An 18,261-nucleotide genomic window follows, 5' to 3' on the forward strand; every position below is an offset into this window, starting at 1 on the left:
TTGTTTTGTCTGTTTTTGTAGCTGTTTTGTGTCTCTCTGCAGTTCCTTTGCATCTTTTGATCGTTTGTCATTTTGAGTCTCTTTCTGTTCAGCATGTGTTCATTTAGGTGACATTTTGCAGGTGAAGGCCAAGGGGGCCCAGGCCACTTTGCGTCCTGGGCCTGTGCTCCCTCAATAATCCATCCATGGACATCATTGCTGTGACTTACATGTCCTCAAACATAGTTTTTGGCAAACACAATACAATTGCCTTTCTGAATTTGGCAGTCATCACCCTTACACTGACCTACACTTCCTTTAGAGTGGGGCTATTAAGTTTTAAAACATGTCAGCATAAAATCCATAAAAGGCTTTTAGAGGCCACGGGAAAAAAAACAACACAGAAGCCATTATAAAAACATTGTGCAAACCAAGGTTGAATAAAAGTGAATCTTTGCTTTTTATTATTGATTATGAAAATGAACAGGCACCTATTACATGGAGCTTGCACATCCCAGAACAAAAATTTCAAATATAAATAACACACCCTCATTAGTGTTGATCATCACTCACAACAACCTGCAAGCTAAGAGTTCAAACCACATTGAAAAGGAAAAAAAACCTATAAAAAAAAAAAACAAAACATGTCACATCCAAATCCTTGTAACATTTCCACTCAAATGTTTTTCAAATCTCCTCTGATCTATACTGCCCACTGGGTGAAGGCTTCTCGTTCCCCCCACACAAATGCCGTTGTGACTGCTTTTACACAATCATTTTCAGGCCTACCTTCCTCTTCTCACAGCACAGTGACAGCAGACAAGACCATTACAATGAATCTAATAAAAAAACAAAATCATTGGTTAAATAGATGTCTTTAAGTTATCAATATAGTTTTTGAGATAGCGGTGTGCCGTGGTAATCTCCTCTACAGTATAGAGTATCATCACATTCACTCAAGTTCATTCAAGAAACTCTGCTAGACCCTGGGGAAAAAAAGCAAATGCAATACAAACAAACCCAAGATGGAAAATTCAAGTATCTCTGACTGGATGGCGATAAACATTTCTTTAGGAATGAAGTGATTACAGTCTGAAATGACAGAGAGCCACACAGCCTCTGGAGGTGAGCTTTGTAATATCCACCCCATAAACCATTATCTATGTTATAGAAAGACTAAAAGTTGTCACAATGTTTTATGCCAATAAGAAAAAGTAGGGTTTAAAATTGCATGCACCCCCACTGTAAAACTACTAAACTTTTTTTTTTTTATTTTTAAACCAACAGTAGTGTTTGATGCTGACTGTACACATCCTAATTAGCAAAAGATGCAGACTAACTTCCAAAGAAATAAAGCACTCCTATTATCAGTCGGCTATAAAGTAAATGCATCCTCTGCTAATTTCTTTCACATCATTCAACAATTTCAAGACTTATATACACAATAGTTTCAGACATGTTAGAAGTTTACAACATAACAGTCTCTTTTGGTGAAAATATAGTTAAATTCAAAATATCTGATAGGTATCTTTTTAGAGGTGATCTCTTTATTGAAAAAAGTACCTGAGCCAAAACTCTGACCAGGGGGAATCACAAAAGCCTCGTCTTTACGGCTTCTATAAAGACTCTCCTTTTTCGTCATTCATTACCATTTTGGAGATCAAAAACGAAGATTTCAATTAAATAACAAATACAAAAAGAAAAAAAAAAAAGCCAAAATATACTGACCCATCAAACAAACCCGACCCCTTTTCAAAGTATCAGCTAGTTGAAAAACGGTACAAAAAAAGAACATTTAAAATCAAATGTTTTAGAAGATTAAAGCATGAAATTAAAAAACAGTATCATACAAATAAAAATGGATCGTGCGACAACGTTCTCTTACAGACATTCTTTAAATGGAAGAGAGGCCGCTTACGCATCTTCAAGGCTGGACAAGTGAACACTACACGAGTTCAGCCCAACTTTACGAGGAGACGCACTCTGTGGTCACCTGCTGACTGAGAGATCTCTCGTCATATCTGTTCAACTCCAATCTGTACCGACTTATTGTCCAACCGAAGGACAAGCTGCAACCAGCTCTCAAGTTGGAAGATGAAGAAGAAAATTGTTTACTCTTGATACAGTGGTTATAAACTAAAAACCCTTTAACCCGATAAATAAGTGGAGGACTGCCTACAGTACAACTGCAAATTGGGAAAATCGTACTAATAGTGCCTTGATAATCTAGTTACTTTCACAGTGCATATAATTTAAAAAAAAACAACAACAAGAAAAAAAAAAACGAATGATGCATTTTCTTGGGGTTATGGTGTTCAGATCCCTTCCAGGAAACAACTTGATTTGGATATCTCTTTGTAGGCCCAAGCATGCATCCATCATTCATTATTGCACAACACAAGGACCTTAAATGCACCCACACACAAACAAAAAAGTAACAATAATAATCTTAAAACAGGAATTATAATTATCTCAATACAAATCCACCTTGCTTGCCAGCTCGCTCGCTGCATCACTACCTTTTTGCCAAATACGGTCCGTCCTGGGTGCATCTAAAACGTTCCTTTATTTCCATTCTCTATGTTACAACCGACTAAAACATGCATCCAACTGCCCGCAGGGGGGGGGGAAATGCAGTCAAGAGCCTCCAGCGCATGGTGTCCATTGTTCCAGTCAAAGGTCAGAGTTCAAAGACTGAATGATTAAAAAGTGCTTTACGTAGGTCAGTAGGACTTCTTTCTTCTACGATTATTACAAAGTTTGTACATTAGCATGTATCATCTGTGAAGGCAAAGAGAAATAATGATTTCAGTGACATCACCTTTACAAGCAATTGCTTTTAGGGCCCTGACACACCAAACTGACGGTCGACCCTTGGCCAGTGTCGGGGCGTTGATGAACGTCTATCGCCCAAATCTGTTTTTCCCGCACTGTTAGCACTTGTTGCATTGTTTCTTTGCAGATTCAGTATGTTGAATCCGATGTATTAAGAGAACTGGATAAATCATAGAATGGGGTCTCATTCATTTCTATGAGGGCTGCTCAGTGATGCATGAAGCCCAAATGGTTCAACTGCCCCATATGAAATCATCATGATGATCCTGGTATAATCAGCACCACTTCCGCACTGTGCGGCCCATGGGGCATGTGCACTTGAGACTTGCAGTGGTAGATCTGCCAAGAACAGCTCATTTCTGCTGGCCTAACAGCTAATCTCCGGTTCAGGGCTTCACGAACTTGAATGGTGATAACACGATTTAATTATGTGGCTCTTCTAGACTTTCCAAATGATGTCGAACCGAATAGATCAGATGCTGATAGTGAAACAACTCATTTTGCGGGGGTTGTGACGCTAAAAAAATTGTATCCACTGATTTATAGACATTTCTTTCGCCATTCAAGTTAATGGGAAAAAGTCTTTTTGGGTCACAGGGAATCACGTGACAGTGTAAGTACAGTGTTGGTTACTATGAATATTGGCTTCAAAGCCTGAAAACTTCCTGGAGGCCTGGTTGAATCAGTGTCAGAGCCGTTGGTAAATAAAAACCCTCTGATTGGCTATTCAGCTCAGCACACGAAAGGAGAAACGGAAGCGAGGAAAGCAAACAAAAAGTTAAAGTTACAAGGGTGAAATATCAAAGCTAACTTGTTATAGTAGGTAAGATTATTTTTTGCCATTACGCTCTTTATCAGAATCGGTTGGTAATGTTCGTGGTTTTGCTCACTGGCGTAGGCTGAATATCCTTTGTGATTTAAACGGTGGACTGTGTTATTAATGCGCTAACTGGCTAACTAGCATCTTGAATCAATCCTGCCCGTCTGTCCAGTTTCCCTTTTTGAATTATGAATACAGACTACTGCATTCTGCACTTGCCATAGTAGGGGGAGTTATTTCCTCTCACACAGGCGCAGAACGTACGTTTGACATGGCTGTTGACAGTAGTTTTTGTAGTGTGTTCAATTGCAACTATTTCTCCGAGACTCAGGTCATGAGCCGACGCAACACTTGGCCGTTATCGTCGCTAATTCTTTGATGTCGGCTTGATGTGCCTGGGCCCCTCACACGTGTCCTCAGTGTGAGGTTGAAAATACTCACCATGATACCACCATTTTGTCTTCTTTGGATTTTTGTTACACGTTCTTACATAAAACGAGTTATCAGGCGGTCGTCTCTGCAGGGAAAGAAACGGGCCTTTAGATGTAACACTTAACAAGTGTGTAATTTATATGAATCACTACATTTGTCGCGGCCTACCTTTTCTTTGCAGCTGGACAACATGCTGATAATGCTAAGACAAACTGATTGCACTGAGAGGGCTGGCGACCAATCTTCCGTTAGAATAGATAGACAGATGTGACCGTTACTATACACGTGAGGGTGGACAGGTATATTCTCTCCTGTGAACATTACCTGCGACAGAAAGAAAAACAAATAGTGGTTATTAAGATGATTGACTGAATATGTCATAATAATAAGCCTATTAAGATGGCATTTATTTGATGCCAAAATGACTTATGGTTAACACCGAATTGGGGACATTTTTTTGGTCAAAGACACAACTCGAAACACTTGTTTCGAAAAAGTTGAGTATTTTTCCCATTAATGACAGAAAATAATGAGACTTGCTGTATAAGCTCAGGCTTAGCCCTCTACAGCGACATGAGGCTCTGGGATTAGGACAAAGGGGCCGCAAAGGGGTGACAGAGGGAAAGAGAGAATGAGAGACTAAGAGAGGAGACGTGTTTTATTAAAATAAAAATAGGATACGTGCTCTATAAAAAGGATCAGAAGATATTAGCAAGTAAAAGGGTGCAAGAGTCATGGCTGAAGGGGAAGATACAAGGACTTAAGATGGAGGTGTTGGAGTAGAGAGAAGGGGGACTCAGAGTGGGAATGAAGGCTAACAATGGGTCGAGGCAGTCTGGCACCAGACGGGGCCTCACAGGAGAGCATCATGGGGCTGGAGGGGGGTTGACAGGATGAGTTTTACAGATAGGAGCAGAGACTAAAGCTGACACTTTGCCCAAAACATCAAGACAACTGAAAGCTCCTTGCTAACAATAAGTCCAAATATTTACTGAAACGTCAGATACACACACAAAGCTCAGGGGGCTGAGCTCTGAGCAGACAGGTACCGTTGGTTATTTTAATGTTTTCCTATCTTGTTATATTACAGCATGTTTGTATCCTGTTGTCTGCTGCTTTTGTTGATTTGTGTTCAGCAGAAGTTTGAATAAATAATTTCACTTTAGCAAGCAGGGAGCATTTTCTTCCGGCTGTACCTCCTGGGACTCTTTTCCGGGACTGTAATTTGCAAGTTATGATTTGCAATTCATTCACACTGGCAAAATGACAGTTTTGCAACCAGACAAAGGGGCACAGCATTCAGCTAGTTTTGCATTCACCATGTAAGGAAACTGTTTACTCAAAACAAAATCAATTGTGAGTCAGGGTGGAAAGCATAGTATCTAAACATTTTCCCTGGTAATATTGAACACACATGGACAAGAATCATCTTTTTTTCATTATATAAACTGTCAGTATTAGAAAGTGAAAACATTTTTCTGCAATAAAAATGACTGATACGTGATGAAAAGACTGAAAACTTCATCTTACACAGATGTTGACAAAGTTTTCTTCTGAAGACATTATTTGTAGTTGAAAAAGAGGTAAACATTTGCAGTACATATTAATGTTTATGTTATGCAAGACTATTTAAATTTGCAATAATATTGTATAAAGACTCATGGAGCCTCACGTGATTCCTACTCATAGGTGCCTGGCCGTGATCGGTTTTCATTAGTCTTTTAGTGATTGGTTGAATAATTGGTTATTTACTAAAAAAAGGCATCACTGTAAACTTAAGTGAAAAAAATGTGCTAAAGTGCAAAAATGTGCTGTAACAAGCGAGACAATACTGTGCAGAGCATGGCAAACAAAACAAATAAGGTATTTTTGGGTTAAAAACCTGCAATTTATCCTGTGTGACAGAAATAAGTACAGGAGGTCGTCTAAGCGCATTGGCTCAAGGACATGTCGTCTATTATACAAATGGAGAGACTGGGTCTGCACAAATCCAATACACAGAATAGATTTGAGAGAATCTGGGCACTTGTCTTGGCGCAGTGTCATATTACCCCGCATCCATAGGGACTCTGACCTTCATGGCTACATGAGTGGGTCTGTATTTAACTTGATTATTCATGTTGCTTTATCTTGCTCTTGGTACGGGACCAGTTTGACGACATTTTTTACAGACCATTCGTGTAATCTTATAAACTGGCTGATAGCCTTTTTTTTTTGTACTGTTTGGCTTCCGCTTTTCTTTGTATTGCATTGTATGTCCATTCAATATATTTTATCATTGTAGAACTGAAAACTGAAAATAAAGCATAAAAAGAGGACACTTCTCAGACAGACAAAACTCGACAAAAACAGAAGCTACAAGCTACTGATGCAAAAGTTATGACCTGAGCTCCATTTAGCCACACGGTCACAATGTTTGTTTTGTTTTGTTTTGTTTGAATTACCATTGAAGCTCCTCACACAACAAATAATGCACTGTGGCTGTCAACACCCAAGTTCCCTCAGGGGATCGGCGAGGAATCCAGCAGCGGCTCACTTTGACAGCTTGTCCTTCCTGTTTGAAAGGATGCTAAGTAGCTAAGTTTATCTAATTTTCTCTACACCTACTCATTCTCTATTTTTAGGTGGCCAGGCTCCTAATGAGTGAAACAAGATTGTTGAGATAAACTAATCCCCTCAACTGTGGCTTCAATGGAAGCTCTGCTCTGGTGTCAGTGAATCCTGGCTCCAATGTTTCCAAGCAGAGATTCATTCCACTAACAACCGCAGAGCCAATGTGTTTCATGTGATTATTGCAGGCATCCAGACAGTGGATAAAGAGGACTGTTTACACAGGTCTTCAGTTTTTGGAAAAGGGGCACCTCTGGGCACTGTACCAGCAGCACTTGCACCCATTTTGATAAATAGTTAGGAATGTTTTGGACATTCAGACTGCATAGTCGAAACTAAATGGAAACAGATTCTAGGTCTGTTTATCATCGGTGTCCACACTCAGCGAAGCAGCATGTGCATCATGTTTGAAGCAGACGAGGCTCTCTTCAGTAGGTCCTTGAGACAAGATGGTAAATGGACCGCACTTACATGACGCTCTTCAAGCTGAGAACAAGACAAAATGGCTCACATTTCCCCATAAACTCACGCTGACGGCCACAGAGCAAACGGTGCTTACCTGAGGTGAATCAAAAGGATATCGATGACTAAATTTGAAAAGCAGCTGAAATTTCTCTCCTTCATACAGTGTGCCAGGTGCTCCCTCCATGTCTACAATCCACCTGAAAGAAAGCACAAAATTGAAACGCGTTAAACATTTCACTCAAACAAAACGAGTTGAGGCTGCTGTTCATGAACTATAGCAGCCCTGTTTTTAAACCTAAACCCAGTCGTCTGCTAGCTTTCTAAGCCACTGGTATCTGTGGCTAAACAAGTGGATTCATTAGAGATTTTCATTTTAAATGCTGCTTTGAGCATACTCACTTTTTTCACTTTAACACTTAAATAACTAAAGCATTCAACAGTTTAAAAAAAAACAACCAAAGAAAGAGAAATTTGTCAGTTGATTTTTCAGTTTTTCATTTTCTACACCCTGAGACAACCTTAAGGCTGTTGCAAGACATTTGACAGATAATTGAGCACCTAACACCTGAATTCCTCAAGTCAAGTCACGTTATCAGGTTAACACCTTTAACAACAAACCTTGCCTGTGCTTTCGGAAGAAATAGGATTATGCAATACAGGAATGTTTGCTTTTTTCAAAGCCATGCTAGTGGCTTAAGTCTAGGGACGGTAATGTCAGCTGATCTGTCTACCACTTTAATTCAGACTGAAGGATCTCAACAATTACTGGATGGATTGCCATGGAATTTAACACAAACATGCAGATGGTGTATGACTTTGTTGATTCCCTGACTTTTCCTCTAGCTCCACCGCAACAGTGGCATGTAATTTTTCTCAGCACTTATACAGTCGGACGGGTTGCCGTGTAATTTGGCACACGCTGTCTTGTCTTCCTCAGGAAGAGTTGGTCACCCTGACTTTAGATCTGGCGCCAACATCAAGTCAAAATTCAATTTTTCAAACAATTTGGTGATCATGATCAAATGAATGACATCACTATCAACCTACTAATCAGCCAATGTTAGCATGCTAACAGAGCTCATTAAACTAAGATGGTGAACAATGCCTAAGCCCCGCAGAGCTGCTAGCATGGTTGTAGACTCTTGGGCTCTGTTCAAATTTACATACTAACATACCATATATATACAACATATGACGTGTGTTCCAACGACATAGCATGTGGATTTTGTATACACGAGAAATGATGGATGTGAGCTTACTTGACATACCCAACTGCCCCACAATGTGTTACGTCTCTTAAGACTGCACAACGGCTGGCAACGTTCGAGATTTTGAGTAAGCAAAAGAGCTGTTAACCCTTTGAAACCAGAGTCAATTGGCTTGATTTCTTTCAAAAACAGGGAGAGGCAGCAATGAGCAACTTGACAGACATTTACATTAGAAAGAAACAACTAAAAAGTTACAAGAAATGACCTGAAATTCAGCAAAGAAAAGGAAAAGAAATAGGCTAAAAACAAACAAACACGGAAATGACCTAAAATCTGTGCTATAAAAAGAGTTTTCTGGACATTTCCCCTTAAAAAATCGATTAATTCTCTCTTTATCTGTCTCTCTCCTTTGAAACCTAGTTTTTAAGTGATTTTCAGGTCATTTTCATGCCACCTTTTCATAATTTCTTGCAGTTTGCAGGCATCTCTTGCTAAGTTGCTCATTGCCTTTTATTCACCGAGTTTTTGAAAGAAATCAAACCAACTTGCTCAGGTTTCAGAGGTTTACATGCTCGTGAAAGGCATCTGAAAGCAGCACAAAAACTTATGTTGATCCAGGTTTCAAATGTTTAATCTGTCAATTTATTAAATTTTAATATTTTTTACAAATAAACTATTTAGACTCCCATGTGATCAATTTATCTAAATAATTCCTGCTTGGAAAGCTGTGCATGCTTTTCGGAGATGTGAGAACCCCCAGCTGGGTCAGACCGACCATCAGGACTGTGTCGCTTGAGTATACTTCAGTGTGTACAGTCTGTTAATAATGGCACACTTAGTCACTCATTTAGTATGCAGTACATGCATACTGAGTACGCAGCCCAAGTCTTGTTTACTACTGATTATTAACACACTCGATGTTCTGTCTCATCATTCTGGAGATGAGTTGGAGGCATGTACTGAAAGACTTGCATGAATCAAATCTCATTATCATTAGAAAAGGATCATACAAACTGCGAGCTGACAATGCTGCAGTAAGTGTGTAATCAAAGGCTTTTAGTCTGACTCATTCCGGTGACATCCAATATTCAGCGAGGTTATGACAGCGGTTTAGTAATAATGTGATACTCTATTGATCTAGTGGACCAAATCCATTTTCGCCTCTGTAGCCTGGCTACAGAACTGTGCTGACTGAGCTGAGAGGGATTCAATGTCTTGTTCAGAATGGGAGATGACTTCAAACCAAGGGGCTTGATCCTTGGTCTTTGGGATAAAGGGCAGTCTACCTGCTTAAATATACAACGATGGCTGTAACCGTGAGGCCTCACTGGCAAAATAGACAAATATTTAGGTCCTGTGCAGAGCATTTATGGAGATTGTCTGCTCAGAAGAGAAGAAAAAGAGCACTGATGGCTGCATCACAATCTCTGGCCTAATTTTTTTCAGGCAAGCAGTGCAGATAGGTCACCGAGGAGACTTGTGGCTGTTGTTCGGGTTTATAGCCTTGTGTCTCTTTCAAATGTAGCCTCGAGCACATGGTCATTCAGGCCTACATATGAGGTCAACCCTGTTTATAACTTTGTCCTTACAAAGTACAGTGGTCGAAGCGCCTGAAAGGAGTTTCATTTTTCCTCAGGATGTAAAGCTTAGAGAGTGAGGCAGTATCACCGTACATGATGCTGAAGTACACCTGATGCCACCCACGCTGATCACAGACGAGGACTCCAAGGACATCATGCTCAACTTACTCAAATTCCCTATAGCCTGGTGGTCACATGATCCAGTCAACAAAAACAACACCAAGCAATTTAGTGAAAGTGGGGAAAAAACTGAGTACAAATGAGACTGCAGTGCTTTCAAGCAGCAGTTTACTTGTATGCAATGGCTGACTCATTACAGCAACTACACTAACATACAGTCAGCTGAAAGATAATCTAATGAGCAGCACACAGAGACAAAGTGTACTATATAAACAAAAGCTATAAAACTGAAAACACATGGTCACCTTATCACCGTCACATGCACAGCATTGTCACTGCTTTTCTATTTGTTTTTTTTAGAAAGGATAAGGTGAACTTGAATGTCAAGCAGGAACAGACTATCTTACTCCACTGGGACACGCTTGATAAAAACGGGTAAATCCCTACTACTGTCAATCACCACGGCAAAAAAAACCAACATCAAAGTTTCAACATCAGAGCTGAAGACGAAAAGACACACCCATACATATCACCTCAAACCTGGGATGCAGTGATCAAGGAAGCTAGCTGAACTGGTTTGTAGACTTGTCAGTCATGCAAAACAGAGAACATTCATTCAGTCTGAGCCAGTGATTGTTATCTAATAAGGTAGATGTCATAGTAATGTATCTTTCATCGTCACAAGAATACTACCAACAAGCATTGTAACACGTAGCTTTACTTTAAGGCAGAAAAAGTCCCCTAGCAATGATTCAGGCTAGGGAGGACCTTTGAAAGTCAGTGTTGCAAGCTCGAACCTGAAAGGCAGTTGAACGGCAGCCAGAATTTTGTCTCGAATCCGTTTACAGGACCACAACTCAGTTCATCCTTATTGCTTAACAAACACAATTTGACTCACTCAGTTAACATAACATTAGAGGAACACCAAGATACCCGCACAGACAGAAAGGTCAGCTAAGCTGCCTCTGTTCCTTGCTACCCTAGCCCAACTCCTGCATGCCAACCATTAAATATTTTATGAGGATGAAGTGACACTGTGCATTAGAGCCACTCTACTGAAGGGCCGGAGCTGCCAGTCACTGGAATGACCCGGATTCTTCCATACAAGTCGCTGCTGAAGTTACAAGAGCTTTGCGTCTCTTACCACTGTAACTGCAACAGTTATCTTAATGGTGCCAGACATGAAAGTCACACTGCCTCCTTCGAGTGATGAAAAAGGCATGACTTTTTTTTTTTTTTTTTTTTTACAAAAGCCAGATTGGATTTAGGTTTAGTCATAGATAAATAGCTAACCTGAATCAATGACTACGGTAGGTGGTTGTCAAGTCATATTGAAACAAATCAAGCAAAAATAAAAAACAGAAAATACTTACTGTGTCAAGGTGTTCTGTACACTTTTCTCATTAAGCGTCATTCCTGGGGGTGGATCATTTTGCAGGGCTAATAATTCCTTTTGTAGCCTTTTCTGTAGGAGAAAATACGTTTTGGTTTCACTCAGAAATGTTGAAATTTAGCATCATGTTAAACTATAAGAGAACAATGGCAGAGGCAAATCAAAAAGCAATGTATCACATAGAAAAGCTCCGTAAAATACAAACGTTTGATGAAATACTGTTTCTAATATAGCTAGCTTTACATCGCTGAGCATAAATGTAGTTAAATACAAAACTCCGCCCTGACTGACATGACTCGTTTACCTACATAAGCCAAACCATGCGATTTGTGCCAAAAGAAACGTCAAGTGTTACACATAAGCAACAAAACCAGTTCACCGGTAGATTATTTTTCCAATTCGTCTTTATCTTTTATCTACATAAGTCGTTACGACGCAGCTAACTTAAGAAAGCGATGCACCTGTTCAGCTCGAGAGGAAACTAGAACTGGTCAATCTGCGCACTGTTTCGTTAGCTAGCTAACGTCAACGCCAGCTAAACAGCAGCTAGCACTCATTTAAAATACACAAATGAATTTGAGCTCATGACATCACGTTACTTTAATTATCATATACGTGTCTCTGTGACAACAATATATCGCCAGTCTGGTTTCAGTGCTAGCTTTGACTTGGTGCTGTTGGTGATGATGCTAGTTGTATTGCTAGCAAACACCAACCGCTAAACCGGAACAGTTTAGGATCAATCTCGTCGCTTTTTGCTTTAATGTCATTACTACTTCGAATAAATACGTGTACGTAAACTGAGTGGTTAATAAACTACCACGCAAGACAAGGCTGAAGGTCAGGTAAATTATAAATATGCGATCGCTGTCAATTGTATTCTTACCTGCATCGACGCCATGATGGAAACCCCCCTGCATCAGCGCAGAGTGGAGGACTGTACGTCAGCCGGTCACGTGACAGAAGTTGTTTTGACAGAAGAAAACAGCCCAGTGATGTGCAGTCAAAGCCGAGACCCCGGTCACCTCTCACTCCTTTCAGCTCGTTACTGACTATTTGAAATTTGGTACTTATAAACCTTATAACAGGAGTTCATAAAATGTGGTGTTAAAATATACAGAAGTCACGTGGGTCAATGACCTCTGCTCAGTGATGAAAATGACCTCCCTGACTTCCCTGATCCACAGCTATACCATTATTTTTGTCTTTTTTAATGTTTAAATGTTTTCACAATCATGAAAAAAAATTCACTTGAAGTGACATGTTGAAAACACACTCCCATGAACCATATGCTACCACCTTTGTGACAGAATAAGTGTATTTTTTTCTATTTCTAAACCTTTGCATACTAGTTTGTACATTGTAATGCTGCATAAGGCTAAGATCTTTGATATTTCTATATTTTTACACACTTTGTATATTTAGTGGTGTTATGTAATAAAGTAATAATACTTTGTTACTGCACTGAAGTATTTTTTGGGAGTATCTGTATGTTACTTGAGTGTTTATATTTCTGTCAACATTGTTTTATTCCACTATATTTCTTAAATAAAATATATACTTTTACTTCACTACATTTCTCATAAGTGTTTTATTTTCTTACTACAAAATAGGGAAGAAAGGAAGGATGGCACAGATGGAGGAAATGGGAGGGAAGCAAAACTGGATTTTGTTCTTTAAATCCTTCAAGTTTTTCATTAACAGTATTTCCTTATACTTCTACCTTCAATACTTAATTACATTTAACATAATACAATTACCTTTAATACCTTAGTACAGTAAATATCAGATGCTTTAGACTTTTACTCAAAGTAACTTTTTTCTAGGAAAATATCTGTACTTTTACTCAGGTGTGGCTTTTATTTTTATTTTTTTAAAAATTCTGATTCACATTGTCATGCTGTTATATATTCATATTAAATTACACTTTCAAAGGCTTGTATCAGTGCATCTCCTATTACACTAACACTGGTTGTGTCAAATGATTACTGTTTTATGTCATATAAAGTGCCCTTAAATTTAAAAAAAATCTTAGGTGTAATCACCACGAAGCATACATGTACAATAATTTATTAAAAACTGCGTGCCTTTTCATCCCCCTTTGTTCGAGCCAGATTTTCTAAACCACAGGAAGAGTATCAATTTATTGGTGTGTCAGCAAAGTTCAGAACGTTTTATTCAACTAAACTGTAACTTGACTATACCTCCTAAGGTTTCTGTTTTAAAAAAAATCCCTCAGAAGTCCATGTTGACTGAGATGTGATATGAGCTCCCACCTGATATGTTTGTCACAAGGAGAAACTTAATGGGCCAAAAATAGCTTAAGAGATTTCCTACATCCACTATAGGCATTAGCATTATAGTATATCATGCAGTCACATGTAACATCGAACATTTGCTATTCAGTGACATACAGTATGCACTTATTCAGTAATATTTATTGAGAATTTTTAGATCACATCCATCTACTCGCACTTCTCAATTTGATTGCTCATAATTTTATTTTTTACTACTTCCTCTTGTGTGAACCCGAAAAGAACACACCTGAAACATGTATCAGTAGCTTTCTGTAACATATACCCCTGAAACAACCCTAAAAACTTGACTGTTTAGGGGGGTCGCGATTTCAATAATTTTGTTACCTCTCAAAATGAAAACATCAACTATTACACTTCTCCTCTTTCAAATGCCACTGGGCATAATGAAATATATTATTAATTTTGTAACATTTTATTGGAATTTTGATTACTTTTCCCTGCTGTTATTACATTATTGTACTGACAGAGAATTTGGCACATACTCTTCTAGGTTTCCTTTTTATCTTCCAAACATCCTAAGCAGGTTAGTATAAAGAGAAATATTTGTAATGTTGTCTAATTTCTTATGTTTAACATTGAACATGCATAGCAAGGTAGTAACGAGTAGTACGTGTGCTCACCAAACAGGTCTTTATTCATCTGCAGAGGTGAGGCAGGATGTTTGGGGTTGGGGCACATTTATCACATTGTGGGTGATGTAACCCACCATACCCATTTATTACGTTAAAATGAAATCCTTTAATACTAATAAAATTATGACAGAAAGTCAGGTGCAAAGAAAAAAGAAGGAAAAATGAACAAACTCCTCGTGGTGTCATATTCATTCATGTTTCATATACGTAAATGGCAAAACAATTTAAATATTCAAAAAAAAAAAATCTAAAACTGTTTTAAGCTGCTACATTATTTCTACAACTTTAGCAATCCAAAAAGTTGGCAGCCATGAGCAGTTCCAGCGCGATCTCCGGGGCGATGGGGAATTCAGGTATTTCTGTGGAGCTGTTGGTGTAACGGACCTTGTAGGTGAAGTACATGCAGACCTTGGAAAGGACATGAGATGGGATCTCCCTGAAGTTCACCTCATTGGTTTCATTCTCAGCAAACTGACCTGCAGATGGACGGTTACAGTTGATGTAATAATTAGAAATAATTACGGTAGATGTACAATTTTGAATTCCTCCTATATAAGAAATACACCTTTGAATGATCTATCATGGATAACAAATTCTATCATATGCACCCACAACATAAAGTGGAACAAAAATATGACATGAAAAACATAATCAATGTTTAACAGGAGGGAACAAAATGTTATTTGGAGGGAGCATAGTGCCACCAACTGGACAGAATTAACGTGCTTCAGTAAACACCAAAACCCAAATGAAGGTCTTAACACTATAGCAGCCTCAAATTCCCATAAATCTAAATCTTAAGCAAAGTATCATCACTACACATTTCCTATATAGCTTTGAACACACTATATAAGGATGCAGGCCAATTAGATAGTTACAGGTTGAGCAAAGGGTTAAGCCACTATCCTGTAATCCCAATCACTGACAGCTCAGAATTTTTAACTGTACGCATGAGTAAGTAAAGATTACAATAGATTTTAGCTACTTTTCCCAGTATGTAGAATCTAAAGTTAAATCCACATACAGCACACAGTTTTTCTGGTTCTAAGACAATGCTACCTTAAAATATCCAAGCAAACATTTTTGTTAAGCAGCACCCTCACAGCTGTAACAACATTCAAGGGTTGCATTTATTTGTCATGTTGTTGCATCATAATAATTTAAATTCAAACAGTGTAAAATTAAATATGCTCAGAATTGTATTTGTTTTTGGGCACAGTGGATTTTATTTTTTACTACTTTACCAGGTCTGAAATCATATCAGTTAATGTAAAGAACCTGAAATTAGTCCACACTAATAATAATAATAATAATAATAATAATAATAATAATAATGATAATCATAAATGTCAAACATATATAGTGCTCTTTAAGAGTCCTCATAGACAGTATGAAAAAGCCAAAATAAAAATACATAATATAAAACCCCAGTACATTCTTTAATTGATAAAAATAAAATGCAAAATAGTTTTTAAAAATTGACTTAATTTTAACCTACAATAAATTATCCACAAGGATACTCAGTGAGCTTATAAAGAAATAATAATAAATAAATAAATGAGAAAATACAGCTGTTTATTTGACTCATTTGTCCAAATTCTCACCTGGTCCGCTTAACATGGCTTTGATAGTCCCAGATGTCAAGGCGTGTTCTCTTTTCACAATGAATTCATGGCCATCTGAGGAGATCAACTTCACATACATGGCATCTGGGCCTTCACAGCCGCCGTAGGTTCTCTCTTCACCGTCTGTGAGGAAACACAAACAGGTGGAGCCAAATGGCATCAGTTACAGTTACACACACACACACACACACACACACACACACTTTAACAACTGTAATAACAACAGGCTTTGGGGAATAGACAAAAACTGAAAAAGATTCAACAGACATTTAACGACTTGGTAAATTAAATAAATAAATTGGGTACATTCTAATACATAGGTCGGTTAACACTCACCCATCCTGTTCCGTTAATTATGTTGACCCTGAAAGGGAACACAAAAACGTCAGATACAAAACACCCATATTAACGACTTTTATTTAAGACAAACAAGACCACAGACCGTACATTATAAAGCCGCCCGGGCTGGACACTAGCTGTAATGCAGTCATGTAAAACAACACTGACGTTAAATTAGGCCTTTGTAGTGATTTTTTTGCCAATCGTCGTGTAACGTTAAGACGGATCAAGAGACAAAACATACACAATATACTACAATATAATGTGTCTATCGTTGAAATAAATCTGAATGACTAAAGCTGTAATTTATCTGCTCCAATCCAGTCTAAAATTGAATAGTGGACATTTTTTTTTATCTTCATCCAAATATTTTAAGTGACTTCGCAGCCGTCAGCTTTAGCTAGCAGGCTAACGCCCGGCCAAACAAACGTTATAATTTATGTTATAGAGTATTTAGTGATTAAAATTCAAACCGGATAAACAGTCCGAGACACAACGGTGCAAAACTGTGTGTTATCACAGACATAACACTTTATCTTACCACTCTGTAGAAGAATCAGGAGTGGAGACCGCGTTTCAGCTAACTTAGCCACCAGGCTGTTGATACCCGGAACTACTTTACGTGAGCACCCGTCCGCGGTATATGTCTTCCGTAGAGTTTAATTTGAGAGAAACGGTCCCCACGTGTCCTGATCGTCGCAAAAATGGCCATTTCAAAATTAAAATCCGTTTTTTTTCTGTCCAGTGTCTCAAATTTCCAAGGAGATTTTTTTTTTAATATAAAATGCTACTAGCTGTAATCACAAAATGCGCTGGTGAATAAATAATGTGCAAAGCAGAGACTATATCTGCAGGATGAACACATATCTCATTCATTCATATGAGTCAGTGTCAAAGATTAATTTTGAATTTTAATATAGAGGTGGGATGACTTGTCAAATTTACACTGGTTTACAGGCCAGTCTGTGAGCAGATGAGATTGTCCTGTTTCGCCTGTAGGGGGCCCCTGTGGTTCAGGTTACCTCTCTGAACTGTCAACACTGGCTGTGATGAGCAACAGCAGGTGCTGATTGGACATGACAGAGACATTTTGCAGGCCCATAAATCTGGATTCATGAAAGAATGAGAGAGTGAGACAGAGATAGTGAGAAGGACAGAAAGACAGACACACAGAGAAGGTCTGCACTTCACCATATTGTACAGTATTTTGACTGAGTATTTTTTACTTGTGAGAATAATGTTGTAACTTTGCAGGGCCATCAAAAAGATCCACATTTTCTAAACTATATATTTAAGTTTATTGTTTGCATCAAAATCTAACACGCTTAAAGTCTCTTTTAACATGCAAGTGGGTGTCCGCCATAGATCAGAGACAGGTGAGACATGGGCACATACTGAAGTCACGGTCAGGTTCAGAATGTGACTTTGCCCTGATCCCGCCTGGAGTCCTGTCATGGAGGAAAAGTGATGACTGCTGAAATCCGAGGCTTCCATATAGACGCAGAGTTATCTGAGCTGTGACACTAAGAGCAGACCAACGAGCTGAGTGTGCCTGTAAATTGTGCCGTTTGACCTGAAGGTGCTCACTAAAGTCGTGTAACGCTCCTCATTGAAGACTGTGAGGAATTTTTCCTGCTGTTGCTCATTTACACAGACAGTTTCTCAAACCAGACTGGTTTAATTGGCTGTGCTTAAGCTACAACAGATGTCAATAGTGACTTCTGCAGAGGTGACACCTGACCTGGTATTTGTCTTACAGTAATACCAGGCTTAGCTATGCTGTCAGTTTATGTTCCAGAAAGTTCCAGTAGCCTCCTGCCTGTTGACTCTCTCCATCTATTTCTCTCTTTCTCTCATACATACACACACACACACACACACACAGACACACACACACGCACACAC

General features: G+C 38.7%; 2 protein-coding genes across 2 annotated transcripts; both read right to left on the reverse strand.

Annotated features, from left to right (window-relative positions):
- Positions 1-420: 420 nt before the first annotated feature.
- On the reverse strand, positions 421-12,396 carry ube2wb (ubiquitin conjugating enzyme E2 Wb). Its single transcript, XM_042510527.2, has 6 exons — positions 12,329-12,396; positions 11,423-11,514; positions 7,236-7,338; positions 4,235-4,390; positions 4,076-4,151; positions 421-2,760 (listed from the first exon to the last, which is right to left on the reverse strand). Exons 1-6 carry the CDS (start codon positions 12,341-12,343, stop codon positions 2,747-2,749), a joined length of 456 nt encoding a protein of 151 aa, XP_042366461.1. The 5' UTR covers positions 12,344-12,396; the 3' UTR covers positions 421-2,746.
- A 1,975-nt stretch (positions 12,397-14,371) lies between these two features.
- On the reverse strand, positions 14,372-17,028 carry elocb (elongin C paralog b). Its single transcript, XM_042510428.2, has 4 exons — positions 16,898-17,028; positions 16,354-16,381; positions 15,997-16,140; positions 14,372-14,868 (listed from the first exon to the last, which is right to left on the reverse strand). The coding sequence occupies exons 2-4, from the start codon at positions 16,355-16,357 to the stop codon at positions 14,678-14,680; spliced, it is 339 nt and encodes a 112-aa protein (XP_042366362.1). The 5' UTR covers positions 16,358-16,381; positions 16,898-17,028; the 3' UTR covers positions 14,372-14,677.
- Between the last annotated feature and the right edge of the window lie 1,233 nt (positions 17,029-18,261).

The sequence above is a fragment of the Plectropomus leopardus genome, chromosome 21, assembly GCF_026936395.1.
Source record: "Plectropomus leopardus strain MGB_pleo_1.0 chromosome 21, ASM2693639v1, whole genome shotgun sequence".
In the NCBI taxonomy this organism is placed as follows: Eukaryota; Metazoa; Chordata; class Actinopteri; order Perciformes; family Serranidae; genus Plectropomus; species Plectropomus leopardus.

Coding starts and splice junctions, on each gene's coding strand:
- ube2wb (XM_042510527.2), bottom strand. Junction 4,391..7,235: donor ATCCTTTTGATTCACCTCAG/GTAAGCACCGTT, acceptor TTTCTGTCGCAG/GTAATGTTCACAGGAGAGAA. Junction 4,152..4,234: donor TGTCCAGCTGCAAAGAAAAG/GTAGGCCGCGAC, acceptor CTTTCCCTGCAG/AGACGACCGCCTGATAACTC.
- elocb (XM_042510428.2), bottom strand. Junction 14,869..15,996: donor AGCCATGTTAAGCGGACCAG/GTGAGAATTTGG, acceptor GTCCATCTGCAG/GTCAGTTTGCTGAGAATGAA.